This window comes from Mastigoproctus giganteus, chromosome 9, assembly GCF_048544385.1.
Source record: "Mastigoproctus giganteus isolate SK-2022 chromosome 9, ASM4854438v1, whole genome shotgun sequence".
Lineage (NCBI taxonomy): Eukaryota > Metazoa > Arthropoda > Arachnida > Uropygi > Thelyphonidae > Mastigoproctus > Mastigoproctus giganteus.
Genome location: NC_143583.1, coordinates 77,608,630 through 77,633,463, shown reverse-complemented (window position 1 = coordinate 77,633,463; position 24,834 = coordinate 77,608,630). Strand labels below are relative to the sequence as shown.

Below are 24,834 nucleotides of genomic sequence, written 5' to 3'. Positions count from 1 at the left end.
TCTCTCACAGTGTCAGTTCTGCCAATTCTTCTATAAAAATATGTAATTCAAAATGTATAAAACGTTAAATGATTTTAATACCAAACTGTGCACGTAAAAAATTATATATTATGTTTTCTATGTCAAAATATTACGTAAAACAGGTTTAAATGTAAACTAGTTAAGACAAGCTTTCCTTTGGTGTCCGCCTACGGTGAAACAGAGAATTAATGTGGCATATAGTGTCAACGCCATCTATTGAGTAAAAGATGAAACATAGGAAATTATTATTTCTACTGATTTTGCTATAAGTTTCGTATAAACTACTGCTGATACACAAAGATTTACTGAATGAAACTTAATCGATCTGCAAAGCTATTTTAGGCGGCAACCCTCATCATGCGCTAGCTTTAATGAGAGTAGCTACTATAAGACAATATCAGTTAGCGTCCTAATTAACAATAGTGTGGATATCTTCCGAGCGCTTTCTTTTTGTGCTGTCATAATGGCCCTCAACAGCAAGCCCGAAGGAGTAAATTTACAATTATCAATTGCTTCCTATCACCCTGAGAGACTTATTACCATCGCAGCGATGGTGTCTGTTTCCTAATCCTTAGAACTGTCACCTGGCGATGCTTCATAATTACATTTTATGCACACGAGTCTCGATGTCTGGGTAAATCTTTGACACCGCACAATTAACTTCCGACAGTCAAATAAATTTAGCCCCGAAGAGATCAAGGTATGAGCCTTTTTTATTAACCGAACTAACGTAATTATGGTCTCCTGGTACCCTCATGGCATCTCTCGAGGCGTGGGTTTGGTAATTAAATTGAGTTCGGACACCTGTCGAGAGAGTGCAGCGCTTTATACGACAATACGAAGGGGTGGGGGGTTGCTATTGTTTCTCAACAACCCGATAATAACGTTCATCAGGAGGTGTACAGTAACTAACATTGTTACTATGGGTGGTAAACTACATGCAGAGAAGGGGCACGGTCCCTACACTTAATATCGATTTCAGTTTCATAAAAATCAAATTTAAATCGCCGTTAAAATCGCATTTGTCAAACAAAAGCGTTTATTGTGTACACTTATGTTCTGCCTCCATGATGACGAATTCACGTTATCAAATAATGATAACGTCAGTTGGTGACTGACAGAAGAAGGGATGGCCGTTTGAAATTAAATTTTAACGAACGATGTCCAATTATTTGGCATAATCAGTTAAATATAAATTAATAAAAATTATAAGATGTGAGATCCACGAATGACTTCTTTATACATCTATAAACTTTGCTGTGTTTCTGTAGACTCCTTCAAACGAAGACGGAGGTGGGGTGTCGTATAAGCAGAAATGTTTAAGTACATTTTATGTGGAATGCTGATGATGCTGCTGATTCGTTTTTCTTACCTCAAACTATGTGAAGTCTCACCTGAAGGAAGAAGAGGACTTCATTATCCAGATGGACCATTTCAAAGATTACTATCCTTTCATCGCTGGATGACCAGTTACCTTTGCTGTAAGAGCTAGACATCCCAGCGCTGATAACGTTCCACAATAAGTAAGTGTTGAGCAAAAAAAAAAAAAAAAAAGTTAAAGCTACAGAATATACAGAATACAACCAGTATAAAATTAGTACAAACGCATTATCAATAACACCGAATTGAAGTTTACAGAGAGAGAACTCAGTTAGCTGAAGAACAGGACAGGAGTCGGAGGTAATAATAAATGGCTATTTTTCGCAGTGGACTGGAGTATCTAATGGAATCCTTCGGGAATCCTTGCTCAGACATCGTCTGCTTCTTATTTTCCTATAGGATATTAATGAAGGAATAGTGGGAACACTGTCAAAGTTTGCTGACCACTTGAAGGTTGAGGGCAGTTAACGATCCGAACCAGGTTATGCTGCTTCAAAAGTATTTGGACTGATCTGAAATATGGTCTGTAATACGCCAGCTAAAGTTTAACGCTATAAATGCAATTGGGGAACAGAAACCCAGGAGTAATTTGTATGAGGAGATGAGTAGTAGCATTAGTAATTGAGGCATGTGATGCAAGAAAGTAAGCTTATGTAGCATCAGCCAAAAAAAACCATTTCACACATCCATTCCCTCTAAACGTTTGTCCAGTTCCTCCTTGAATTTATTTAAACTATCAACTTCCACAACGACAGATGGAAGTTTGTTCCAGCAATCAACTATACTCTGGCTAAAGGCAAATTTCCACACATCTATTCTATAACTGTCTTTCCTCAATTTGAATTTATGCTCCATCAGGTTCCTAATCTGAGCAAGAGGAAGAATCCAATCAGAGATGAGCCTGCTCAACCCATTCAAGGCCTGATACACCTCAATCAGATCACCTCACAGGTGCGTAGTCTCTAGATGCTGCAACTTGCAGAACATAAGCCTTTCTTCGTAAGACCACCCTTTCGTTTCCCTCGCCAATCTTGTTGCCCCTCTTTGTGCTCGCTCAAGCAACTCTACATCCTTCCTAAATTGAAGCCTCCAGACCTGTACGCAGTACTCGAGGCGTGGCCTGACCATTGCCTTATACAAAGGGATAATCAACTCATACCCTACTAGTAAAATTCGTGTATATCATTGACAATACTCCATGACATTCTCTCGCTGCCTGTCTGCATTGCTCATAAAATTTCATATCTGACTGCACAATTACTTCCAGATCGTTTTCATTTTCTACCATCCTAAGTGTAATACCACACAGGTGGCACGTTTCTCTGGGGCTACTTCTACCCATATGCAATACTTTGCATTTGCCAATGTTAAACTTCAGTTGCCACTTCTCAGCTCATCTGGCAAAATTTTCTAGATCTTGTTGGAGTAGCGCAATGCCATTACTGTCATTAACAACCCTGCCAACATTTGTATAATCTGCAAACTTCGACATTCTAGATGCTGCATATACCTTCATCAATATCATTGATAAATACACAAAACAAAACCGAGCCCAACACCGAACCCTGGAGGACTCCACTAATAACATTAGTCCACGAAGAGCAGCGTCCATTGATTACCTCTCTGACTTCTCCCACTCAACCATCCTTTTACCCATTGCAGCAACTTACCCTTAATACCATACTGCTCCAGTTTGTCTAGAGGATATTCAGGATGAGATATAGCTAGGGATGAATACAGAAAGAAGTGAAATTTGAACTAGCAATGTAAATAGCCGGCAAGAAGAGCTCATGATGCTCTCAGTGGTGGACAAAAAAACTGCATCACTTGTGAATTTTGCAAATAATGTCTTTTTCGATGAGGAGAAATGTTTTTCTCCTCATCGAAAAAGTGGGTTGAGAAATGTTTGAAATGGATTTGTTAGATGGGATATATAACCCTGTGAATGAAATCCAATAAAAAGATTTCACCTGATATACCTAATTGCCATAAATATCTTCCCAAAGGGTAAAATGCGTAATTAACGGAATTATGAGAAATCGTGCAAATGGCAATGATGACAACCAAACATACATTTTATTGCATTTATGTGTACAACCTGAAATGACAAGTTAACATAATAGTATTATGTACTGTAAATTAGCAAAATAAGTCCTCCAAAGTTTGTTTGAAATTGCAGCTCCTCCTTGAGCTGCAATTTCAGCCTTGCAACGATCTGGCATAGAGTTAATCAACTTCTGGATATACGGTTGCCCAATTTCGTGGTACCACGCCCATACAATGCTCTCCTGCAGCTAAATCTTACTTATGGCTTCTTCTGGGCTATTTTAGACGACATTATGTACCAGCAATTTTCAATAGGGTTCAAATCTGGATTGTCGCCAGGCCAGTCCAGTCCAACACCGTAATGCCAGTATTTCTGCGGTATGACTGCACCTTAAGGGAGTAAAACGAGGGAAAACATTGGTGTAAGTATGTTTTAAGCCTTGTGAGACAAGAAGACAAACTAATCATTAAATCTAAATATCATAAAACTTATCAATTTTGCTGTGTGGTAAGGTGCTGAGTCCTGTTGAGAATCCCTAACGGAACGGCGATCCCTAATAACGGGTTTCAGACACTCCTCCAAGATAGGTTTCTGCATTCACAGTTCCGTTAATAAACTTAATTCTCCCCACCCTTTGCTTGTTATACATTCCGACACCATCTGACCAGCGGGGAACTTTACAGTCGGTGTTATGCAGTCAGGATGGTATGCCTCCGATTTTCGTCTTCTCACATATCGCTTTCCATCCGAGCCATGTAGGTTGAATTTCGATTCGTCAGAAAAGATGGCGGTGTCCCATTGTTCTTTTGTCCATGAAACGTGCATTTTAGCCTAAACAAGTCGCTTCTTCGTCATTTGTTGGGTGAACAAAGGCTTCTTCTTGGGCCGATAGGCGTGCAGACGACCACATTCCGAAAGCCGTCTTTGATTAGTTCGTGCACTTGTTTCAACACCATCTCAAAGTCCAGTTTTAGATCAAGAGCACTACAATGGCGATTACGAAGGCATAGCCGTTTCAAATATCGATCTTGATAAGGCGTAGTCACTCTCTTATGGCCTGATCAAGGTCTTCTCTTCACATCACAGGTTTCACACTTTAATTTCAGAACCCGGGGATACTGTTGACTGGTGGCAACCTATTTTATCAGCGATAGCACGCGTAGAAAACCCTTCCTGGGACAGACCAACAGGTACACTTTTTTTTCTTGGTGTCAACTGAACATATGGAGCGATGCTTACACCTCCCCAAAACAGGATACTAATGAGCGTGTTTACCCTTCCAACGCCGTATTTATAGAAACGGCTGATGCAATGCCTTGCAATTACTGTCTGATGAAATAGAAGCGTTATGTGAACCTTTGCGTTGCGACAAACAAAATGACTGTAATCAAACAATATCTTATACGTTTCATTACAAATGTTACTTTTCTAAGGTGATGCAATTTTTTTGTCTGCCACACAGGAGGTAAACGAGGGTACAACATTTAGGTTCAGCTCAGGTTCTGGAAACAGTATTACTAACTGGGTGATTGGATTCAATCCTCAACTTCTCCACTGTTTACTTCAAAACAATCGAATATATTTAGGCTTTACATCGCATAAGTTCAGAAAATTCACCGTAGTTAACAAATGTTTCAGGTGCCTGGCCTACGGGCACTCTGCACAAAATTGCTCTCATAAAACCGTGTCATGTAGTCACTGTGCCAATGGGGGTCACATCTTCGCAGAGTGCCCCAACAGAGAAGAATCACCAAAATGCATAAACTGTAAACGCAAGAACAAGGACTCCAATCACTCAGTCAGGGATGGAAAGTGCCCCGAGTTTTTAAAAGCGATGGAACTAGCAAATAAGCGTATCGTTGATGGATAATACAACTACAAGCAGAAATAACTTTGGCTACTCTCAAAATACAGATACAATTAGAATTTTACAGATAAACGCACAGCGCTCTCGAGCCGCAGCTGATGAGATCAGAAATGTAGCCATAGAACATAATTATGATATTGTCTGTCTACAGGAACCATATTATTCATCCCAAGTAGGTGGAACAGCGCATAAAATCATGGGCTACCCCAATTCCACTAGAATCATAGCAACTTGTGATCCTCCACCCAAAACTGCAATTGTTGTGTTTAATAACGAACTAGTTATTACTGCGATTACAGGAGAATGCTCAGCGAATGCTACCTGTATCCTCGTATCTTCTAGTTCCATCTCTTTCTACCTAACTTCACTATACTGTCCCCCCTCAGAAGATGTGCATATAGCATTGCACCTACTGGACAAGATCTGTGATAAATTCGCAAATAATAACTTGGTGGTGGCGGCGGACCTGAACGCCAAATCGACGTTCTGGAACAGTGGCTTCACTGATCCTCGGGGAGCCCAATTTGAAAATTTAATTATGGCTCACAGCCTTTGTATTAAAAATGTACAAAATAAACCATTTACTTTCTCCACTACCAACGGAGAATCAAACATTGACGTCACACTTACTTCCATAAGGATGGATGACAAAACTGGAAACTGGGACGTAAAACCCTCCTTGGTGAACAGCGATCACAGGGCTATCACGTTCAACATATCAAAGAACTCCCAACACAATGACTTGACTGTCCATGACTTAAGAAGATACCGTACGGATAAAGTCAACTGGAAAAAATTCGAGGATTATCTGCGTACAGTATTTAATGGAGAGGATGCTGAAACATTAAACCAACTATCGGCTTCAGAATATGTAGACACTGTTCAGCAACATCTATATATAGCTATGTCAAACTCAAGTAAAAGGAAACATATAAGAAAGCCTTCAGTGCCATGGTGGAACGCTCAGCTTTCTGATTTGAGGCTTCAAACTCAACAAGCCAGACGCTTATATCAGCGTAGTAGACATCTTTCTAACGAGGACGTTGAAAGGCTGAAAAACAGTTATAGAGAGAAAAGAAAATTATTCCATCGAGCCATATCTGAAAGTAAGAGGACCTGCTGGCAAAACTTGGTCAAAGATGTTGGGAATACCAACCCCTGGGGGATCATATATAAAATAATGAGGAATAAACTGATAAGTGGAGATATCTATCAGACTGTAATTAGTAATAACCTAGAAACAACAGACTGGCACTCTACTGTCGGAACGATCGTTGATAATTTGTTTCCAAAGGATCTACCTCACTGTGATACTCCAGAACAGGCAGAGATCAGGAGGAAAAACCAGAATTATGTTGGATCTACCGATGTTTGCCTTTTCACTCTCGTGGAACTAGGAGCTGCTACTGCTAAACTCAATAAGAAAAAATGCCCTGGCATTGACTTGCTAGAGAATTTGGTAATTGTGAAATTTTTTAAACTGTTTCCCAATATACTACTGAATATGTACAATAAATGCTTCCTCGAAGGACTTTTTCCCAAACCCTGGAAACTAGCTCTACTGAAAATTTTATATAAACCTGGAAAAGTCAAAACAAACCCAAGGGCGTACAGACCAATATCCCTCCTGGCTAACTTAGGGAAACTATTTGAGAGATTAATTTCTCCCAGAATTGCAAGCATGTTATCGGACCAGCAATTGTGCTCAGATCATCAACACGGATTCAAAAAGGGTCACTCGACCGAAGATGCTATAATTTCTCTTCTGAAATACATCCAGGATTCTCACAGCAAGTATGTCTTGGTGGTGTTCGTGGACTTCGAGGGCGCATTCGACTCCCTCTGGTGGGAGAGCGCCCTCGGGTCGCTACGATCAGCCATGTGTGATAATCATATCTACCAAATTATGAGATCATACTTTCAAGACAGACAGATCAAGGTTTGTGCCAAACACCTGACTTACAGCACGACTGCTTCCAGAGGGTGTCCGCAGGGTTCAGTCCTGGGGCCTCTCCTCTGGAATGCAGTCTTAGACCAATGGCTGACAAAGAAAAATGGAGATTGCAAAAAAATTGCATATGCAGACGACTTGGCGGTTGGCGTTACTGGAATGTCGAGAACAATCTTAGAACAAAAGATCCAAACAATATTGGATGATTTATCCAACTGGGCCAATCTAAATAAGCTCAAAATTTCCCCTACAAAAACTAATTTCATGGTTTTCCGAAAGCAATTCAATTATGGCAGACCTCCCAGAGTTATCCTAAATGGCTCACAAATCCCCTACGTATCCAGCACCAAGTACTTGGGACTTACAATCGATGACAAACTAAACTTTCATACTCACGTATCCAAAATTTCTGAGAAAATTAAAAACTTCACGGCTGGAATTGCAAGGATTTCCAGAAAAGAATGGGGCCTCTGCAAAAAGACGTTGTCTTTATACTATAAGACTATCTTCCTACCAATTGCTGCGTACGCAGCAGGTGTTTGGTTCTGGAGGGTCTCAAAAACTAAGACCAGGACTAAACTTCTTTCATTACAGCGTTCGGTGTTGCTCACACTTCTACAAGCTCCTCGGACGGTGTCGAATAATGCTCTACAAGTTCTAGCAGGAACCCTGCCTCTGGACCTTTATATCTCCTACAGGGGTATGATCTACAATCTTAAAAAAGGAATTTCTGTAAATATTTTTAACATTGTAACAGACCCTACGAACAGAATAAAAGAGGAAAAACGAAGACTATGGAAGGAACTCACCGCTGTTTGGCAGCAAAGATGGGCTGAAAGTGAACACGGTGAGGTTACACGAAGATACATTTCAAATGTTGAATTCGCATCATTACCCACAGTCTCAAAATGGTTTGTGCCTAGCATGACTACATCATATCTAATGACTGGCCACGGATCGCTCAGGGCTAAACTTTTCGAAAGGAGCCTTGAGCCTGATCCTTTCTGTCACTGCGGAGAATCTGAGACATGGCAGCACGTTCTCTTTGAATGTAATGATTATTCGAATGAAAGACAGGTACTGCTGAGTAAAATAAATAATCTCTCAGAAAATAATGTACATTTGCTCATCGAAAATTCTGATGTCTTCACTACATTTCAACAGTTCTCTGCGGCAGTTTTCAAGAAAAGAATTGCGGCTAGAAACTCTACTGTGGTGTCATAATGATCCGGATTAACTCACTTTTGGGAAGAACATATAGGAAGATAGCCATCAACGCAACAGGAAATAGCAGGTAGACCCCTTTCTCCTCTAAGTGATGCTGGATGGGATTCCAAGAAGCTTTGTGTATAAACGGGCCTAAATTATTAGGAAGCTAACCTCGAAGAATTGTAAATAATTGCTTAACGTACAGTTAAGAATACCCATACTTCTGCGCACCCCAACACGCTTCTCTCTCATGAAATCTTATTTAAAAAGGGGGGGAAAAATAAATAAAATAAGATCTTCTCCCCATAGGATGAATCCTGCAATAATCTGAAATGCCATCAAGCCAATTGAACACAAAAAACTCCAATTTCTGCTCTCTGACTGATGTAATGCTACACGTATAGAAAAACCTTCTGCAAGGACGCTAGTGTTACTCCGAGTGCTTTAATGCATGCTGGGAACTTCCTCTCCTGCCTCAAGCTCAGGAGTACTATGTGAACTATCTACATGGAAATCGCCTTGAGGAACTTCTATAGCCCTACTCTACAAGCTCAGATTCTACCGGGGAAGAAATTAAATGAGACTATATTTCCTGAACAGTTGAACTACTGGACAGTCTTTACAATTGTATAAAACAGAAATACATGTAACTATTGGTAAGTAACAACTAATGTTGCTGTAAAAACGACTGTAAATAATTCTCAAATTCTGTTGCTAGAACTGTCAAACAGAGAGAGAGAGTGGTAAATCTCACTGTAATGTAAATAGTGAACAATGTTAACAGTTTATTTCCTTGTTAATGCTAAACTTAATAGGATAACTGATATATAATGCTATTGAAAATTGCAGTTCTTTAAAAATGTTTGTCTTGGCTGTGTGACTTCAATGGGTTTTTGGAGCTCCAGCCTTGTTTTTTTTTTTTTTTTCTTTTTTTGCGGGCTCTAGGCCTGGGCAGCCTGTGAGCGGGATAGCGGGCACCCACTGGTATTGCACTACCTCCAGTGGGTGCGGGATTTCGTGCACTTTGGCATGTAAAAGGTTTAAAAAAAAAAAAAAAAAAGCCTGGCTACTCGCGCCTGGGGACAGGCACCAGACAGCAGCTGCCCAGGTGGTGGCTGCTCCTTTGCAGAGGTCCTACATTCAATACAGATCCACTAGGTGGAGATGGGCTATGCCTAGGGGCCACCCTTGATACCAGGACACACACACACGTGTTTTGTACTGTGTTTCCTCAACTGTATTGTGAACAAAATATATATATGCTAGGGTAATTATATATATGAGAATGAAAATGTACATAAAATTGTATATAGATTATTGTTTATGTTTCTTGAAATTGTACATAATATTTGAGTGTGTAAATAAATGAAAAAAATGAATGAATGCCACTGTATCTATGATTTTCCTGAATTTCGTAAGTAGAGGGAGGCTATTTTCCATTCTATAAGACGATTCTGCGATCATATTTCGAGTAGATGCAAAGTAGGATGACCACGGTGGTAAAAAGAGCTAAGTATATACGGATGGGCTTAGAAGATGTGGTCTCCAGAGCTTAGCAATAATATACCTTAGGGAGGGATTTAGCTGAAGTTATTCCCCCCATGGTGGAGGATTAGTAAAATGAATGGAGGACGAATATTCTCACTGATGGTTAAGATAAGTAAGACAAGAACTAGGGGACATAACCATAAAATCTTTAGGGAAAAACAGTAAATTAGATCTGATGGAGTTTACTTTCAGACAGGAACGTTGTGGAGTGATGGGATAAGTTGCAATCGGTGGATGAGAGGGAGAATTAGGCGGGTTGTTGTTGTTTTTATTGGGTTTTAGAGCATCGGCGACTAAGGCCACGTTGCTCCGTGTATATTTTCTGTAAATTGATAATAAATTGATTCTGTAGTACTGTAATATTTACTCACAAAACTTTAGTTTAATATTATAAACAGCAGTACGATGCAGAAACAATCACCAATAAATCTCTTCAGATATATTTAACAAATATTTTTAACGGAGAATGGAAACTTTATTCGGAAAATGGAAAGAAGCAACTTAGAAATATGCAATTCATTTAGTAATCTGATAGGTAAAATTCAGTCGTTTATATTACATTACATAATGTACATAATGTGGAATTAATTTCATGTATTTATTTGTATTTATTATGATTTACAAGAGCAAGTATAGATTGCAAATTGCATAATTCGGGTTATTAAAGGCGATGGATAAGGAATTTGTGCTTTCTAGTGAACAAATGGTTATCAATCTATCAAAGAATATTCTTATTGTGATCAAGCAGTGGAGTAAATAGGTTCGAATCCCGTCATTTTAATAGACAATAATATCTAAATTTAAATTTACAGGTAAAAAAATACTAATAATAAACCTTAAACCAATCAGGTACAATACATAGCACTATAGTGATGTTGGTGATGATATCCTTTTGGCAGTATAGTGTTTCGACACTTCTCGCTCGCTTGGAGAGGTATAGGTTCGAATCCCGTCAGAGAACGGAGGAATTCTTAAAGGCCTGTTGGGTTTAGGCTACAGAGTGTCGCTTTCATAGTGTATTTAAGCCAAAATGATGGAATATATCTCAAATAACAGATGTATGATTGTCTCTGAATACCCGAGAGCATAAATTAACTGCTTCCATGTTGATGAATATTATTAAATGACCTATATGCCACGCAAGAAATGCTTCAAGCAATGAATAAATCCAGTCTAAAACAAACACATAATAATGATAACATTTATTCATATTTCATTATATGACTGATTATTTTGAGATGTATCAATTTTATCTTAAATTACTACATAAGATAAAGTCGAATGTAAAACATTCTGTGGGGAAATTTGGCCTGAATGGAGGAGTACGATAACATGGCTGTTACCGATGGTTATACATTCTACTTTTGCATGAAGCACAGCATTCAAATATGAGGAAGTGGAAAGCCTAACGAGTCTGTGTGACAATCCTAAAATGACCAATCTTTTATGGACTCCAAATCGCAGATGATAACATTCACAATGTTTACATGCTTCAACAATCTCGGGGCTTTTCTTAATTGACATTTTTATATTTAATAGATGGGAAATGATGCCACAATATCACTCCCATCTCATTTTTCGGATCTGACCCCTTTGGATTTCTTTTAGTGGGGTTTTCTACAAGATCGAGTGTTCCATATTTTTCCTTAAATCATCAACGAACTGAAAAAAAGGATTTGTAAGACTATTACTCAAGTTATAGTTGAGCGGTGGGTTTTTATACGTGCCCTCCTCTTTACCCTCACCGCGAAGCCCACTCTTGAAGTAGACAACAACGCCAACATACTGTTTTGTAGAAAACAAAGTCCTCCTGTTTGCTTTGGTGGCGATTAACTACTCCCGCATCATTAGCCGTTCATCTCTTAGAAAAAATCCTCGGTTTCTGGCAATCAGCAATGGTAAACTTCCTTGTCAACAGCACTAAATGAGCTTTGTCAAGCGAATGATCACGAAATGTTAAATCAAGAGAATAAGCAGTTATGTCTGTCACTTACATAGCAAAAAAAAGAACTTGTCGCTGGCACCATGAAAAGGTTGCAGGTTTCAATTTCAGTTCCATTGCATTTGCCAAGATAGTGTAAGAGAATGAAACGTGAGTGTGATTAGTGCTGCTGTTGAATTAATTTGTTTTTTTTTAAACAGGCACATCAATACTGTTCAAGTTGTTTCAAGTACTGCACGTTGGCCGGCTTCATAGTTGTTTCAGCTGACCAGGATAAAGCAATGACCTCTGATTGGCTGTATGTTCCGAACGTGATCCTCTCACTGCCAGCCATATAGTTTCTGTCGGCAAATATATTGCCTCTGGTAATTGAAATTTCCTGTGTGGTGTCTCCTAGGCACGGGTACCAGTATATATTCTGTTCACAAAGTGAAGGATGCTTATTTTGGCACCGAGGCACGTTCGTAACATATCTCTGTTATCTATCTGTCCATCCCACTTTCGTTTCTGCTAGGATAACGGCTCCTGCCGGCAACCGTTTACCCTCGGATTTAGGAAGAGCGAAACGCAACACCCAGAACAAGTAACGGACACAAGTCGATGTGTAAATGAACACCGGCGTTGAAAAACAAGATCAGATTACAAGAACGGTTTAGGTCAACCTTCGGTTGGGTCTCGGACGATTAAACAGATATGGTATGCGGTGAGTAATGTTTTTTTTTTATATACTTCTTTTCTATAAGATTCAACTTAGTGAATTAAATCTAGCACGTAGCTATAAAGGGTGGTAAAGCAGATTTATTTGAATTCCTAGTGTTCAGTTATTCAACTGAAATATTTAGTATTCTTGCAATGATTTTGTTGTCACATGCGATATAAATTCATTTATTATTTCAGGATTACCCCTTCGTATTTTCTTTCTCTGTATTGTTATTTGCACAATCCTGAATAGTCAGTGCATGGCTCAATTCTTTACAAAGACTTCAAATTCTATCCCAAGAATGGGAAGGAGAGCGGATGGTCCGCTCCCCGATTTTGTAGTGAGTATATCTTTCTATTCATTGCTTGTTAAAACTTTGCCTCATGTTTCTGTTACCTTTATGCACTTACTTATTTAAAACCTTGTAGAACTTATTTAAAACCTTGTAGAACAGTGTCTTAGTTTTTTTTCAGATACAATGGAAAAGGAGTGGATTCCAATCTATCGATGGCCAAACTATATTTCTCAAGAGAAAAGACCAAAAACGACTTTTTGGACTTTTCTCACAACTTGACCGAGTTGGTCTGCCTTCTTACAAAATTTGGAAAACGACCTTACGATAAGATACTGACGCCTTAATGGCTTCGGGGAATATTCTAAAACATTCAAACACTTTTTTATATGGTATTTTTACTATTTTATAAAAAGTTAAACATATTCAACATTTTTTATTCCAAAAAAGAGAAAAAAGCTCCTATTAAAAACCATCAGTTTTACACTATTAGAAATTTTCAACGGGAGAATTGAATAATGGTCAATATGACTCAATCACTTTAGGATCCATAGAGGAACTTATTACTAATCTATGGAGAAATTCAATGGAAAAAGATAGAGAAACTTACGCAATTGATCTGATATTTAAAAAGGTATTTGATTAAGCCAGTTTAGTATGAAAGTCTAGTTATTTATGAGAGGTTTAAGTATCATTAATCCCATAGTCTCTCTTATGCCTTGCCTTTTGCAGTTGGAAAACCAGTTTCTTCAGTGATCACTGCCAGCTTGCATCGCGATTTACCTTTTAAGAATGGTTTGACTCTGTAAGAGCAGATCAACGTTTAAGGAGTGTACTAACCCACGGTAATATTTTAAAATTATTACTGAGTAAAGTTATCTTTAAACTTACACCGCGTTTTATATATATTTCCAAGATTAACAGGAGATTCAATTTAAGACTCCATGGATATTTCGATAAAGACTTTCTTAACGTAAAAGTCGTCTTAACTAAAGTGATGCTAACTTATACACAAAACATTCAATATAAGTTAAAATAATCGTTATTTCTCATTCTTTATGAAGCTACTTTGCCAATGCACTACGACCCCCTTCCATGAGAATTCATAAGATATCTAGCAACGTAGTGATTAATGGTGAATATCCATCTACTTCCCAAAAGATTAAAAAAACTGATTTGAAAACGTCAGCTTTATCTCCGAAACTTCTCCTCTATTAATCTTTCAGGCAGAAGTAATTTCATTTATGAAGATCGTGCATATCCTCCTTAAAATTTAGGCACACCGGGGTGATATTTAAGGAAGTTATCTACAGCAATTTCTCAAGCAAGACATTTCTACTAGCCCTCAACATCAATCTCCTTCAAAATATATAAATATAAACGTTTGTTTCTCAAGTAAAAAGATATCTAACAAGAAGGCTATGTAGTTTCATTTTCTATATCTGTCTACTAATTATTAATAGGGCGCAATTAGCCACAATTAACTTATACGCAAATTACAGGAACGAAATAATGTTCTTCATAGCCTGAGTTGCTTTGGCGATATTTTAATTACTTGCTATCATTCTGTATTTTTCTTGGCAGAAAAGAATGGCTCGTACTATGCATTTCTTGTCAATGTTTGTCGAAAAATACGATAGTGATGGAAATGGCAGTCTATCCCCAGACGAGCTACTGGAAATTCCGTTTATCCAGATGGCATTGAAGCAGGCTTTGGCAACTTACGACTTCTCCAACACACTCCAAAAAGGTAAGTAAAGAAAAGTTGATGTATCAAAAAGGGGGAAAAAATGCTTATTTGGTAATAAAGTCGCATACTGTGTACCGAATGAAATTTCTGAAGTTTAAGTTTATGAAATTAAGTACAAAAAATTCAGACTGTTCTAGTAATAATCCTTACTGTCCAAGCATGACAGTAAGGACAGTAAGGATTATTTTCTCCCGGAAACTCCGGTTTTTCGTCCAGCTACAACCAAAAAAAAAAACGACACACGCAATTTAAGGACATAATACTAGGAAGATTGCAGATAATATACTCAAATATCATATATATGTTGAATATTTTCGTTTCCTTTAGAATAATTAGTGAGTAGAAACATCGTGTTCTGTTTTAGTGATAATTAAAAATTCGTTGAAATTTTGAAAAACAAATATGTTATTCTTTGTTTAAAATCTAAGTTTATTGCTAAATTTCATGAACCAATATATTTAAACCATTAATTTTCATAATTTATAAAACTTTGCTTTCTATTTTTTTTTTTAAATTCCTTTGAGTTTATATTTTCATTTTATATAAGACAGAGAGAGAGACAGAGAGAGTCGAATTTCGATAATATAGCATGGGGTAATCTCTGATGGCACTAATTTGGAAAATTAATACAGTTTTGAAAACTTCCGATGATTCTGAACTTGTGATTACTCTCATGTTTTTACTCTTCTTTCAGGATTTCCTACTATAGTCCTTAGAGCTTTAGAAATTTATGGCATCAATTTTTAGAGAGTTGTAGGATCCGACTGTGTGGTTATTGAGTTATTGGACTAGTTATTGAACACCTCCGGGCTCGTTCAATGGCGCAAGGGTCGGTGGCAACTTATCAGATATTAGATATGTCCATTTGGTTGATGAATTTTGGAAAGATCCACAGTTTCAATTCGTTGATGATGGTTTCTGGGGGTTTCTTTCCAAGATTTGGATAGAGCCCTAGAGCGCATTCCGAGGGATGTTAAAGGGGTTGCCTATCACCCTGTTTAGCCATCTTAGCAGCTGGTATTCCACCTCAAGAAACCTATTGAGTTGAGTAATGGGGAAGGGGGAACAGACCAGAGCACAGATACACAGAGCGGATCTGACTAAAACTGAACTCGCAGAAAGCTAGTTGCTTTCTGTGCGTTCAGCTTTAGTTTTAGACATCGACCTTCGTGGGCAGCAGAGTGAATATAATAATCATCCTCCCTACGTCGGGTAAAAAATGCCTAGTCGGTCTTTGGCGAGAGTGCTATGGTTTTTCCTCCCGGAAATTCGGTTTTTCGTTCAGAATACAGTGAAATCGATCATAGAGTGCGCTCAATTCACAGACACGGTATACTGAAGTCTCATAACTTTCCTTAGTTACTTTCGCTCTTTACACACACATATACATCTCTCTCTCTCTCTCTCTCTCTCTCTCTCTCTCTCTCTCTCTCTCTCTCTCTCTCGCCTTAGACAACTAGGCTAATCCGCAGTTCTTATAGTTTCCAACTCATCAGAGGTGATGCGCAGCTTTAGATCATCGATATATGTAAAGAAGTTATGGGTGTTTTGCAAGGAAGAACTCCACGGCTATAGCAAAGAACTACGAGAAAATTCTATTCCTCCTTGTGGCACACCGACTAAAGTTTTTAATTACCGTTTCCATTTGGTGGTCACGCGCTATAAAAACACGCTTGTTGCTAAGCTGTTGACCGAGCATTTCCAGAAGGTTTGCTTCGATTCTAAAGTAATGTTGCAAGATATTGGCCAACTCTATGGGTTTTGACAGGTCGAAAGATGTCTGGATATCGAGTAGCAAAATGACTAATTGTTTTTTGTTCAATTGGAATTCAATTTGGATTGCCTAGAGATCATTGAAAGTTAAGCTCAGTTAAATAAAAGAATATAAAGAAAAGATAATGAATAAAAGACCAATCAGCATCTGCATACCGTTAATCCAAGAAAGCCCATAAGGATAAACTTTCTTGGAATAACGATATGTAAATGTCGTGGTCTTTCGCTGAAACACAGATCAACTAGAATGGATAAATTGTCTTTTCAAAATCTTTAAGTAAACCTCAAGATGTGGAGATAGCTCTGTTGCCTTCCATTGGTTTATTGGATTTTGGGATACGTAGCGAGAGAAAGTTGTTCCAAATTGTTGGTTTCAAGAATCCGGTTATTAAGAAGGTTTTGATTTACATCAAAATGTTCTACTTAAAGACGTCGGATTTGCGGTACAATAATCCCCCCCCCTCTCTCTCTCTCTCTCTCTCTCTCTCTCTGTTTCTCTATCTCTAATTATCTGTGACCAGAGCCCACGCATTTCTGCCACACACACACACACACACAGGAACGTTAAAGCTGATTTTTGAAACCCTTCCAACATCTTTTGTTCTATTAACAAAGTTAACAAAGTTCGGTTCAGTTTATATGAAATAGATAAATACACGTTTATTTATTCAACAAACATTGAAAATAGGCTTAACTTTATATTAACGATATATTACGATACGCAATGACCATAAAATCATTTATTGGCAAATTTCCGCTAGTGATAAATCTTTCTAACAAAGATGTATATCTTTCAGATTCTGGAAATAGCATTCTTGATGGAGATAAAGACGAAGCTATGAGGTTACTGAAACAATATGGCAGCGAGTAATTCTCAAGGAGGTACCACTAACGTGAATTAAGTGTTATTTACCTTTTTTTGTGCATTAAAATCTCTGATGTTCTACCTTCCAACATGTAGTTTCATAAATAAAACTTCATTGATTACTCTGAATAAATTGTGGCGCTTGTTTTATAATTATTCTATTAAATAAAGGGAAATTGATTTACCAGCTGAATCTTTAAGTGAGGGTTGCACCAAACAGGAAGAACCAATAATAACAATTAAAAGAATTACCAATCCTCTACGTTATCTTATTATTCTGTTTAGAGCGTGATAAGTCGAGAGCCAAAACTCAAATAGCAAAGAAGTTATCATCCCAAATATATAACGCTGTAATTTTCTACTAGATTTCTAGATGGCAGCACCTAGTAGGCTGAGTAAAGTAAATGATTTCAAATAGAGGTAGTTTCGTGTACCGTCAACAGATGGAAGCACTCTAACAAGGCATCAAGAATTGAGATAATACTCAGGGAATTGCAAAGACCTTCGAGTTTCGCTGAGCCTTTTTGGACACCCATGCTCCTCACTCATACAAAAAGGAAAGACAGAGTAAAACTACAAAAGAAAGTAAAGATTTCATCTTAGTTTATAGGGTGTCCCGAATAACTGAAACTATACCGTGTCCTCATTAAATTATAACGAAAGTTCAATTCAATTTAAGATCACTAGATGGTGCTTAAAGCAACACGGTTAAGAGAAGTTATCGACAAATGGGTTAAACCCAATATAAGTTCATTTAGTTTATAAATCCACGAATATATGTCCTATTAATATCAATACATAACAAGCTATTTCTATTAGCTCTGATACTTGATCTAATAGACACACACACGTTACTTGAACTGTTTATTAAATAATGAAGCAAAGGTACAAATCCTCACTAATCTTTCTTTTTTGAAGGTTTTGCATTTACATATTGACGGTGTATCCTTGTAGCAAATATTAAAAGGTCCCAGGAAATTCCCAATAGTCATATTTTAATAGTCTTTATCAAAATAGATCTTCTTCCTACTGTCTGAGTAATTGCCATCATCGTTATCGACAATACTACGCAGGATATCGTGATAGAGGAGTTTCAGTGGAGAAGAGGACATACGCAGTGCACTGAGCGCATCCCCGTTATCTCCAGACGCTGACTTAAATCCGAATCCTTGATCAGTGAGAACATCCACTGGGGCACTTCGTTTGCGATTATAATTGAAGCAGCAGGCTCGAAACATAGCGGTTCCACAGGCGTTTACGCATTCTGGTCCACACGCGTTACAGGTCAAAGACGCTACGTTGGTATTGGGAAGAACTGTCAGAAGTATCGCCATGGCCATGATGTAGCAACCTGAAATCATTAAAGACGTGTGATTATGCCTGAATAAACCTACAATTTATCTTTAAGAAAGTAGGAGGTCGTAGAGTAGTCACCTGAGAATAATTTAATCGAATAAAACATCAACAAAACTGCATTCTAAAATTGTATAAGCATCAAGGCAAGGTGTAAAGAAACCCCAAGCGGAGTTTCTTTACATCACAAATTTTTGTGAAAACATATTAAACCTTGTAAAAATGTACACATTTTAAACTACGCCAGTTACAAATTGAAAAACATTGCCCTACCATTAAATATCCGGCCACCTGCCTTTAGACAAAAAAAGAGCTTTTATTGTACCATTTAATATTTTATGTTGAAAGCTTTTACTTTTATGAAGGCCTTCAATCTTCGCGTCATACTCTCAACCAGCTTTTTATAAATGTCAGGTGATATGTTCCTCCACTCTGCCTTTAACGCAACCACCATTTCGGCCTTGTTCTTTGGGCAATCTCGACGATTAAATACATCCCCGATAGGGTTCAGATCAGCACTCTGAGCTGGCCACTCCAACTTTTCCACGCCCATGTCCTCAACCCACTCTGTTAGGACACGAGCAGTATGGCATGGCGCGTTGTCTTGCTGATATAGGTATGGGCCTTCCCCGAAGTATTACTATAATGTTGGAAGCGCATAACTGTCCAGGCTGTCCTGGTATTGCACAGCATTCATGGTTTGATCGATAACGACTAATGGGCCCAAACCAAACCATGAAAGGAGCCCATACCATGACACTGCCTCCACCAAACTTCACTGTTAGGAGGATACAATCAGGAAGGAGCTGTTCCCCTGGCATTCGCTACACCCAGGAATGGCAATCAGACTGGTAGAGTGCGAAATTTGACTCGTCTGTCCATAGGACTGTTTTCCACTACTCTACAGTCCAGGATTCGCGCTCCTTATACCATGTTAATCAGCGTCTAGCATTTGTTGAGGTGATCAATTCTGTTGAACTGTTGAGGTAATTCTGTTGAACATGTCATCTTGCATGCCCACTTTTGCCATTGTCTGTTCGAAGCCCAGTGTGCATATTTATAGCAGGTTCTGTGACGTGTTGCATGCATAGGACCTGTTTCTTCATCCATGGAGGGATGTCCTGATATTAATGGTAGGGCAGAATATATGTATAATTCAAGTCTATAATACAAGTGCAAAAAATATTATGCATACGTTCTCTATAACTCATTTAACTTCGGAAAAAATATCATAAATCATAGCGAAATAGTTATTTTTCAATAATATATAATCAGCATACTGTAACTATCATTAAAAATGCTTGCTACTAAAGAATTTTCTCTTGTATTCCTGCTTACTCTCCTTCACAAGGAACCAGCAGTAATCGCCCATCATTACAGGATCTCAGTGATGAACCCTTACAGGCGTGAGTAGAGAACAAGGGTTCATCACTCACATCTCCCAGATCTTCGGGGGAAAATTCGAGATGGGAATAAAAAAAATGAATTTTCGACGAAATTCGACAGTCATGTTTTTGTAGCAATCGAGTAAATTAGACGCCAACATTTCATAGTTTTCTTCTTTCCTATTACCCAAAAAACCATGTACTACCGACTTAAATGATCACTAAGCTGCCAATTCAACTTCCTTTAACCTGGTTTCAAACACATCGTCTTTCAAGAGTTTCTTAATTTGGGGTCCTACGAAAATTCCTTCCTTAAGTTTGGCATATGTTAAATTAGGAAACACACTTCTCAAGTATGAAAATCCGTTACCTTCTTTATCTAGTCCCTTCACGAAATTTTTCATCCATCCAAGTTTGACGTGTTGGGGTGGAAGAAGAACTTGTTTGATTGCACTAAAGGAATATATTTTACATCACATTGTCCTGGTAGGAACTCGTCCGAATGTTGCACAATATAATGTTCTTCTTTCGCACGGCTGTCCAACAAACACAAAAAAACAACAATATTTTGTGACACCCCCGCAAACTAACAAGCAAATCAATAATCTTAAGATCACTGCATATGTTCCAACCATAATCCTAGTACTGTATTTTATAGCATTTAGAACCTTAGACATGCTTTCATGACTTTCTTTAAGTCCAACTGAATGAAACACAGGAACTGATGGAAATTCGTTGCCATTATGAACCAAAACTGCTTTTAAACTTAATTTTTAGGCATGTAACCAAACCGGAATAATAATAATAATTTATTATTAACGACACAAGGGCAGCTAAAGCCTAACTGTGTCTTTCTACGATTTATTCGTATATCAGCTGCCATTGAACTCTAGACGTGTGCGAGGCAAACCATCCTGTTAGGAGTAGCCTTCGCCACATACTGCATCATCTAGAGATTCAAAGAATGGAAATATAGCTCAGTGAGGTTACTGTCTTAGTAAAATAAACTGGCGATATGCGTGTACTTTTGCTGTTAACGACCGATATAGTTTGATCAGGAAAAACTTCATTTGTGAAAATTGTCTTGTCGAAAACGTCCAGCCCAAGAGCGACATGCTAGAAAAACCAATTGCAGATAGGCTACCAGCGTTTATTTAAGTTCATGTACTACCTTCTTAACTTTTCTCTGCAAGCTTTCTAATCGATTTGCGAGAACTTGTTTAAGAACGGATTTCCATGTCTTCAACACTTTCCATTTAAACTGTTTGGTCTTCTGCTACACCAGCGGTCATTCAAGTTTCCCGTTCGCTTAAATGTCTTTATCGAATTCCAAATCCAATTCCAATTGGCTTTTCCATATAAAATTTACGTTTAAACTGCTTCTGCACAAGTCAATTCAACATTTATTTAAAATAACTACTTTCCAGAACGAAATAACGCCATTGTACACAACTGAACTGTACACACGAATAGCTCTTGTCCTCTTGAAACGGAACTGGAGGTGATCAATTGTAAATATCAAATGCACAAACCCGTGAGCATAAATCAAATCCTTCGCAGTTTTAAATTTTCGCCACATTGAGAACACCCCACATATTGTGGATCGAATATTTGATGTAAATTATAGTTGAATTAATGTACAAAACTTGTATTGGTAATAGTCGCGAGAATATCAGCATGCGAAGTGAATCAGTTTGATAAGAAATCATTTAACAACACATTTTAAAGACCATCAGAAACCGTGGGAAGCATTGAGACTCCGTACTACGATGCAAAAGGATATTAGTGAGACTGTGGTCAAATTTCCTGGTGTTAGAGCATATGAGGATAAAAAACACATTCTTCCTACTATGGTTGAAGGATATCACTCGCTCTGAGTAAAAGAGCTCTTTGTTTCTGTAGTAACGAATTTGAAACCACTTTTGGAATAATTTTTTCTCTAATTTTTTTTTGTAATTTTTGAAATATGTAGATTCCAAATTCGAATGCAATCGACAGAGACCTTAGAGTATTGGAGCTTTAATGGCTTAATGTCTTAATGTGTTTCTTAAAATTTTACAATATGAGATGGGACTGCCACTAACATTTATTCGAAAATTGGTTACTGATATTGGTTACGATAACTAATAAAGCGCAAATACGTTTTTAATTAATTTAGCTGTAAAGAAGCTCATCATGAGATTGTCTGTCCCTGCCAATCTATGTTTAAAAATTGTCATATTAGGCCACCCGAATTAACCACCAATGCAATCGGTACATCACGTCTAAAAAGTGAATTCTATGGTCAGTTTTTGCATTCTGCGAGATGAAAACACCGAGTTATAGTAAGGAAGGGACCCAACAGAGAAACCGAATATCTTTGCCAACCTTTTTCGAAGTTCGTTTTGTCATAAATAATGATAACCAGTCCAGTCTGACAACGAAATCGAATCCAGTTTTCAAATGGTAGGCTGGAGGAATAATCACTACACTGCCATGAAGGGCAGAAGATAATTTGGTGTTCTTTTTTGAATTCAAACAACCGACCGTAGAATTATGCATCCAATTGACCCCATATAGAAGAATTTTTAATGCTTTAGAATTTCTGTGAATCTAGTTTGATGGAGCGATTTACTTTGTCAAAGATTGGTGGGCTATTTGGCCCCTTCATCAGGCATGACACCTATCGGAAGCGAAAAATTAATGAAATATCAAGAAGAATGCGTTAAGTTAGGACTACAGAACTTATTTAAAAGTAGGACCGACACGTAAGTTGGTCTTTAGTTTTGTAGGCTACTGTTCAACTCAAACGAGCAAACAAATAAAAATTATAAACTAATATATATATATATATATTTTAAATATTTTAAATATATTAGTTAATATTTGTTAATTGAGGAACAAATCCTTGCAAAGCAGAATCAAAATTAGCGCTGCTGTCAAAGCTTATCTCATTGTATAGATTCCACAGACATTTACCAAAGTAATACTCCAACACAGCAAAGAACAGGAACCAAGAAGCGCTACCATTTCTACACAGACTTAACTCACGATTCTCAACTGCAACTCCAAGAAAATACTTCTAAAATCCAAGATCTGTGTAACTGCCCAACGTGAACGTCAAATCATAACGAAAAATAAACGAACGGAGATCACTGCCAACTCTTAAATGTTAAACTCTTTCTGTTTATCATTCTACACGTATCTACAAGGCTCTTATGGGGTTTTCTGTTTTCCTACATGCATGAACTTCATTCGTATAATGCTCCTGGACAAACAGCGTCCTTTCGTCGTCATAATAATCCGAACTATCAGAAATTAACATTCATTTTTAAAAGATGGTAGATTTTTTTGGAAACTGAAAACGGTTTAAAGGTAATCAAATTAGAAAACTATGTTCGATTAAGTTCTTTTTTGTAGATTGAATTGAATTGCGAATTAAGTTCAACAAGTTCGTGGATGTTCATAACGCAATTTACGGTTGTTATTTTAAATATAAGTCTGAAAACTGATAATTAAAACGACTTATGGCAACTTTCCAGAATAAAGATTTTTGCAATTAAAAATCAAAATTTCAACAATTGATTTATATAGAGGAAACGAACTACAAAACCACGGAATATTTGCTGGCTTAGATCGAGTTGCTGGATGGCAATAAGAAGAGATAATGGTACACGCATTCTAGAAAGCGATCTTATATTATATGAAGTTTTCTCTAATTTAACTTACCTATAGTTACAAGTGGTCTGAGTGACATCTTTGGAGTGATGGTCAGTTAGGAGGACGGGGTTCACTGGGCGAAGTGTCTGAAGCCGCGGACAGCTGATCAGTTTACTGGTAATGAGAGCATGCTTTCGTTTATATAGGTGTTTCTCCCTACCGAAGATGGCAGCAGGTGTTGTGCAAAGGTTATGGAAAAAATAAGTAAGAAAAAAGTGTTTACAACTAATCTTTCAAAGACGCCGAAGTAAGAAGTTCCATTAAACTTCTCAGGAGGTTTCGATGTCTGGGATAGAGTGGTGGGCAGAAGGAACCCAAGGGATAAAGGAGTTTAATGGAAGGACGGACGATGCTATGAGTACTGATTTGGTTGTATTGATGCCTAGTTACGACGAATTCATTCTAATCCCATAAGAGAGAGGGAGAGAGACAGCGAAAAAGGGGGAGGATGAAAAGGACAGCTTCTGATAATCACCAGTTTGTTGTTAAGCCTTTGACAGCAGAATTAACACTAAGTGCACCACTTCTAAAATGATCTTACTGCTTATATCTGAGTGTAAGGACAAGAAACCGCTCGAGTGTAATAATTCTGCGATTATTATATAAACCCACAATATGCCAGAACCGAAACACACTTTATGTAAAATAGTAGTTATGTGTAAAAGTAATGATGGCATATATTCGAAATTGAATATTAATCAACCGAAGGAACCGTTTTCTCCAGCTACTCATTGACTGTGCTAAACGTTTCCACTTAAAATGGAATTATTTAAAGTAGGGACTGAATCCCTACTTTTAAATTTTACCATGTGATCAATAATATATTATTTAAATGTAGGCCGTAATCAATTTTTAGAGTTTTAGATGTCCAGCGAATGCAAAATTTCCACACTCCTTTCAGCACTTTTGTCTATTTTTGTGTTTCTAATTTTAAAGATATTTGTGCTAGGCTTTATATAAAATCTGTATAATTTTAATTACAGGAATTGGTCAGCTAAAAATAAAGGAAATAAAACGAAAGCAATATTATTTTGTTCGGGCACTTGGATAAC

The 24,834-nt window shown here is 37.7% G+C and overlaps 1 protein-coding gene across 1 annotated transcript; it reads right to left on the bottom strand.

Annotated features, from left to right (window-relative positions):
* Positions 1-18,316: 18,316 nt before the first annotated feature.
* On the bottom strand, positions 18,317-23,885 carry Trissin (trissin). Its single transcript, XM_090381604.1, has 2 exons — positions 23,792-23,885; positions 18,317-18,696 (listed from the first exon to the last, which is right to left on the bottom strand). Exons 1-2 carry the CDS (start codon positions 23,817-23,819, stop codon positions 18,341-18,343), a joined length of 384 nt encoding a protein of 127 aa, XP_090237730.1. The 5' UTR covers positions 23,820-23,885; the 3' UTR covers positions 18,317-18,340.
* Positions 23,886-24,834: the final 949 nt, after the last annotated feature.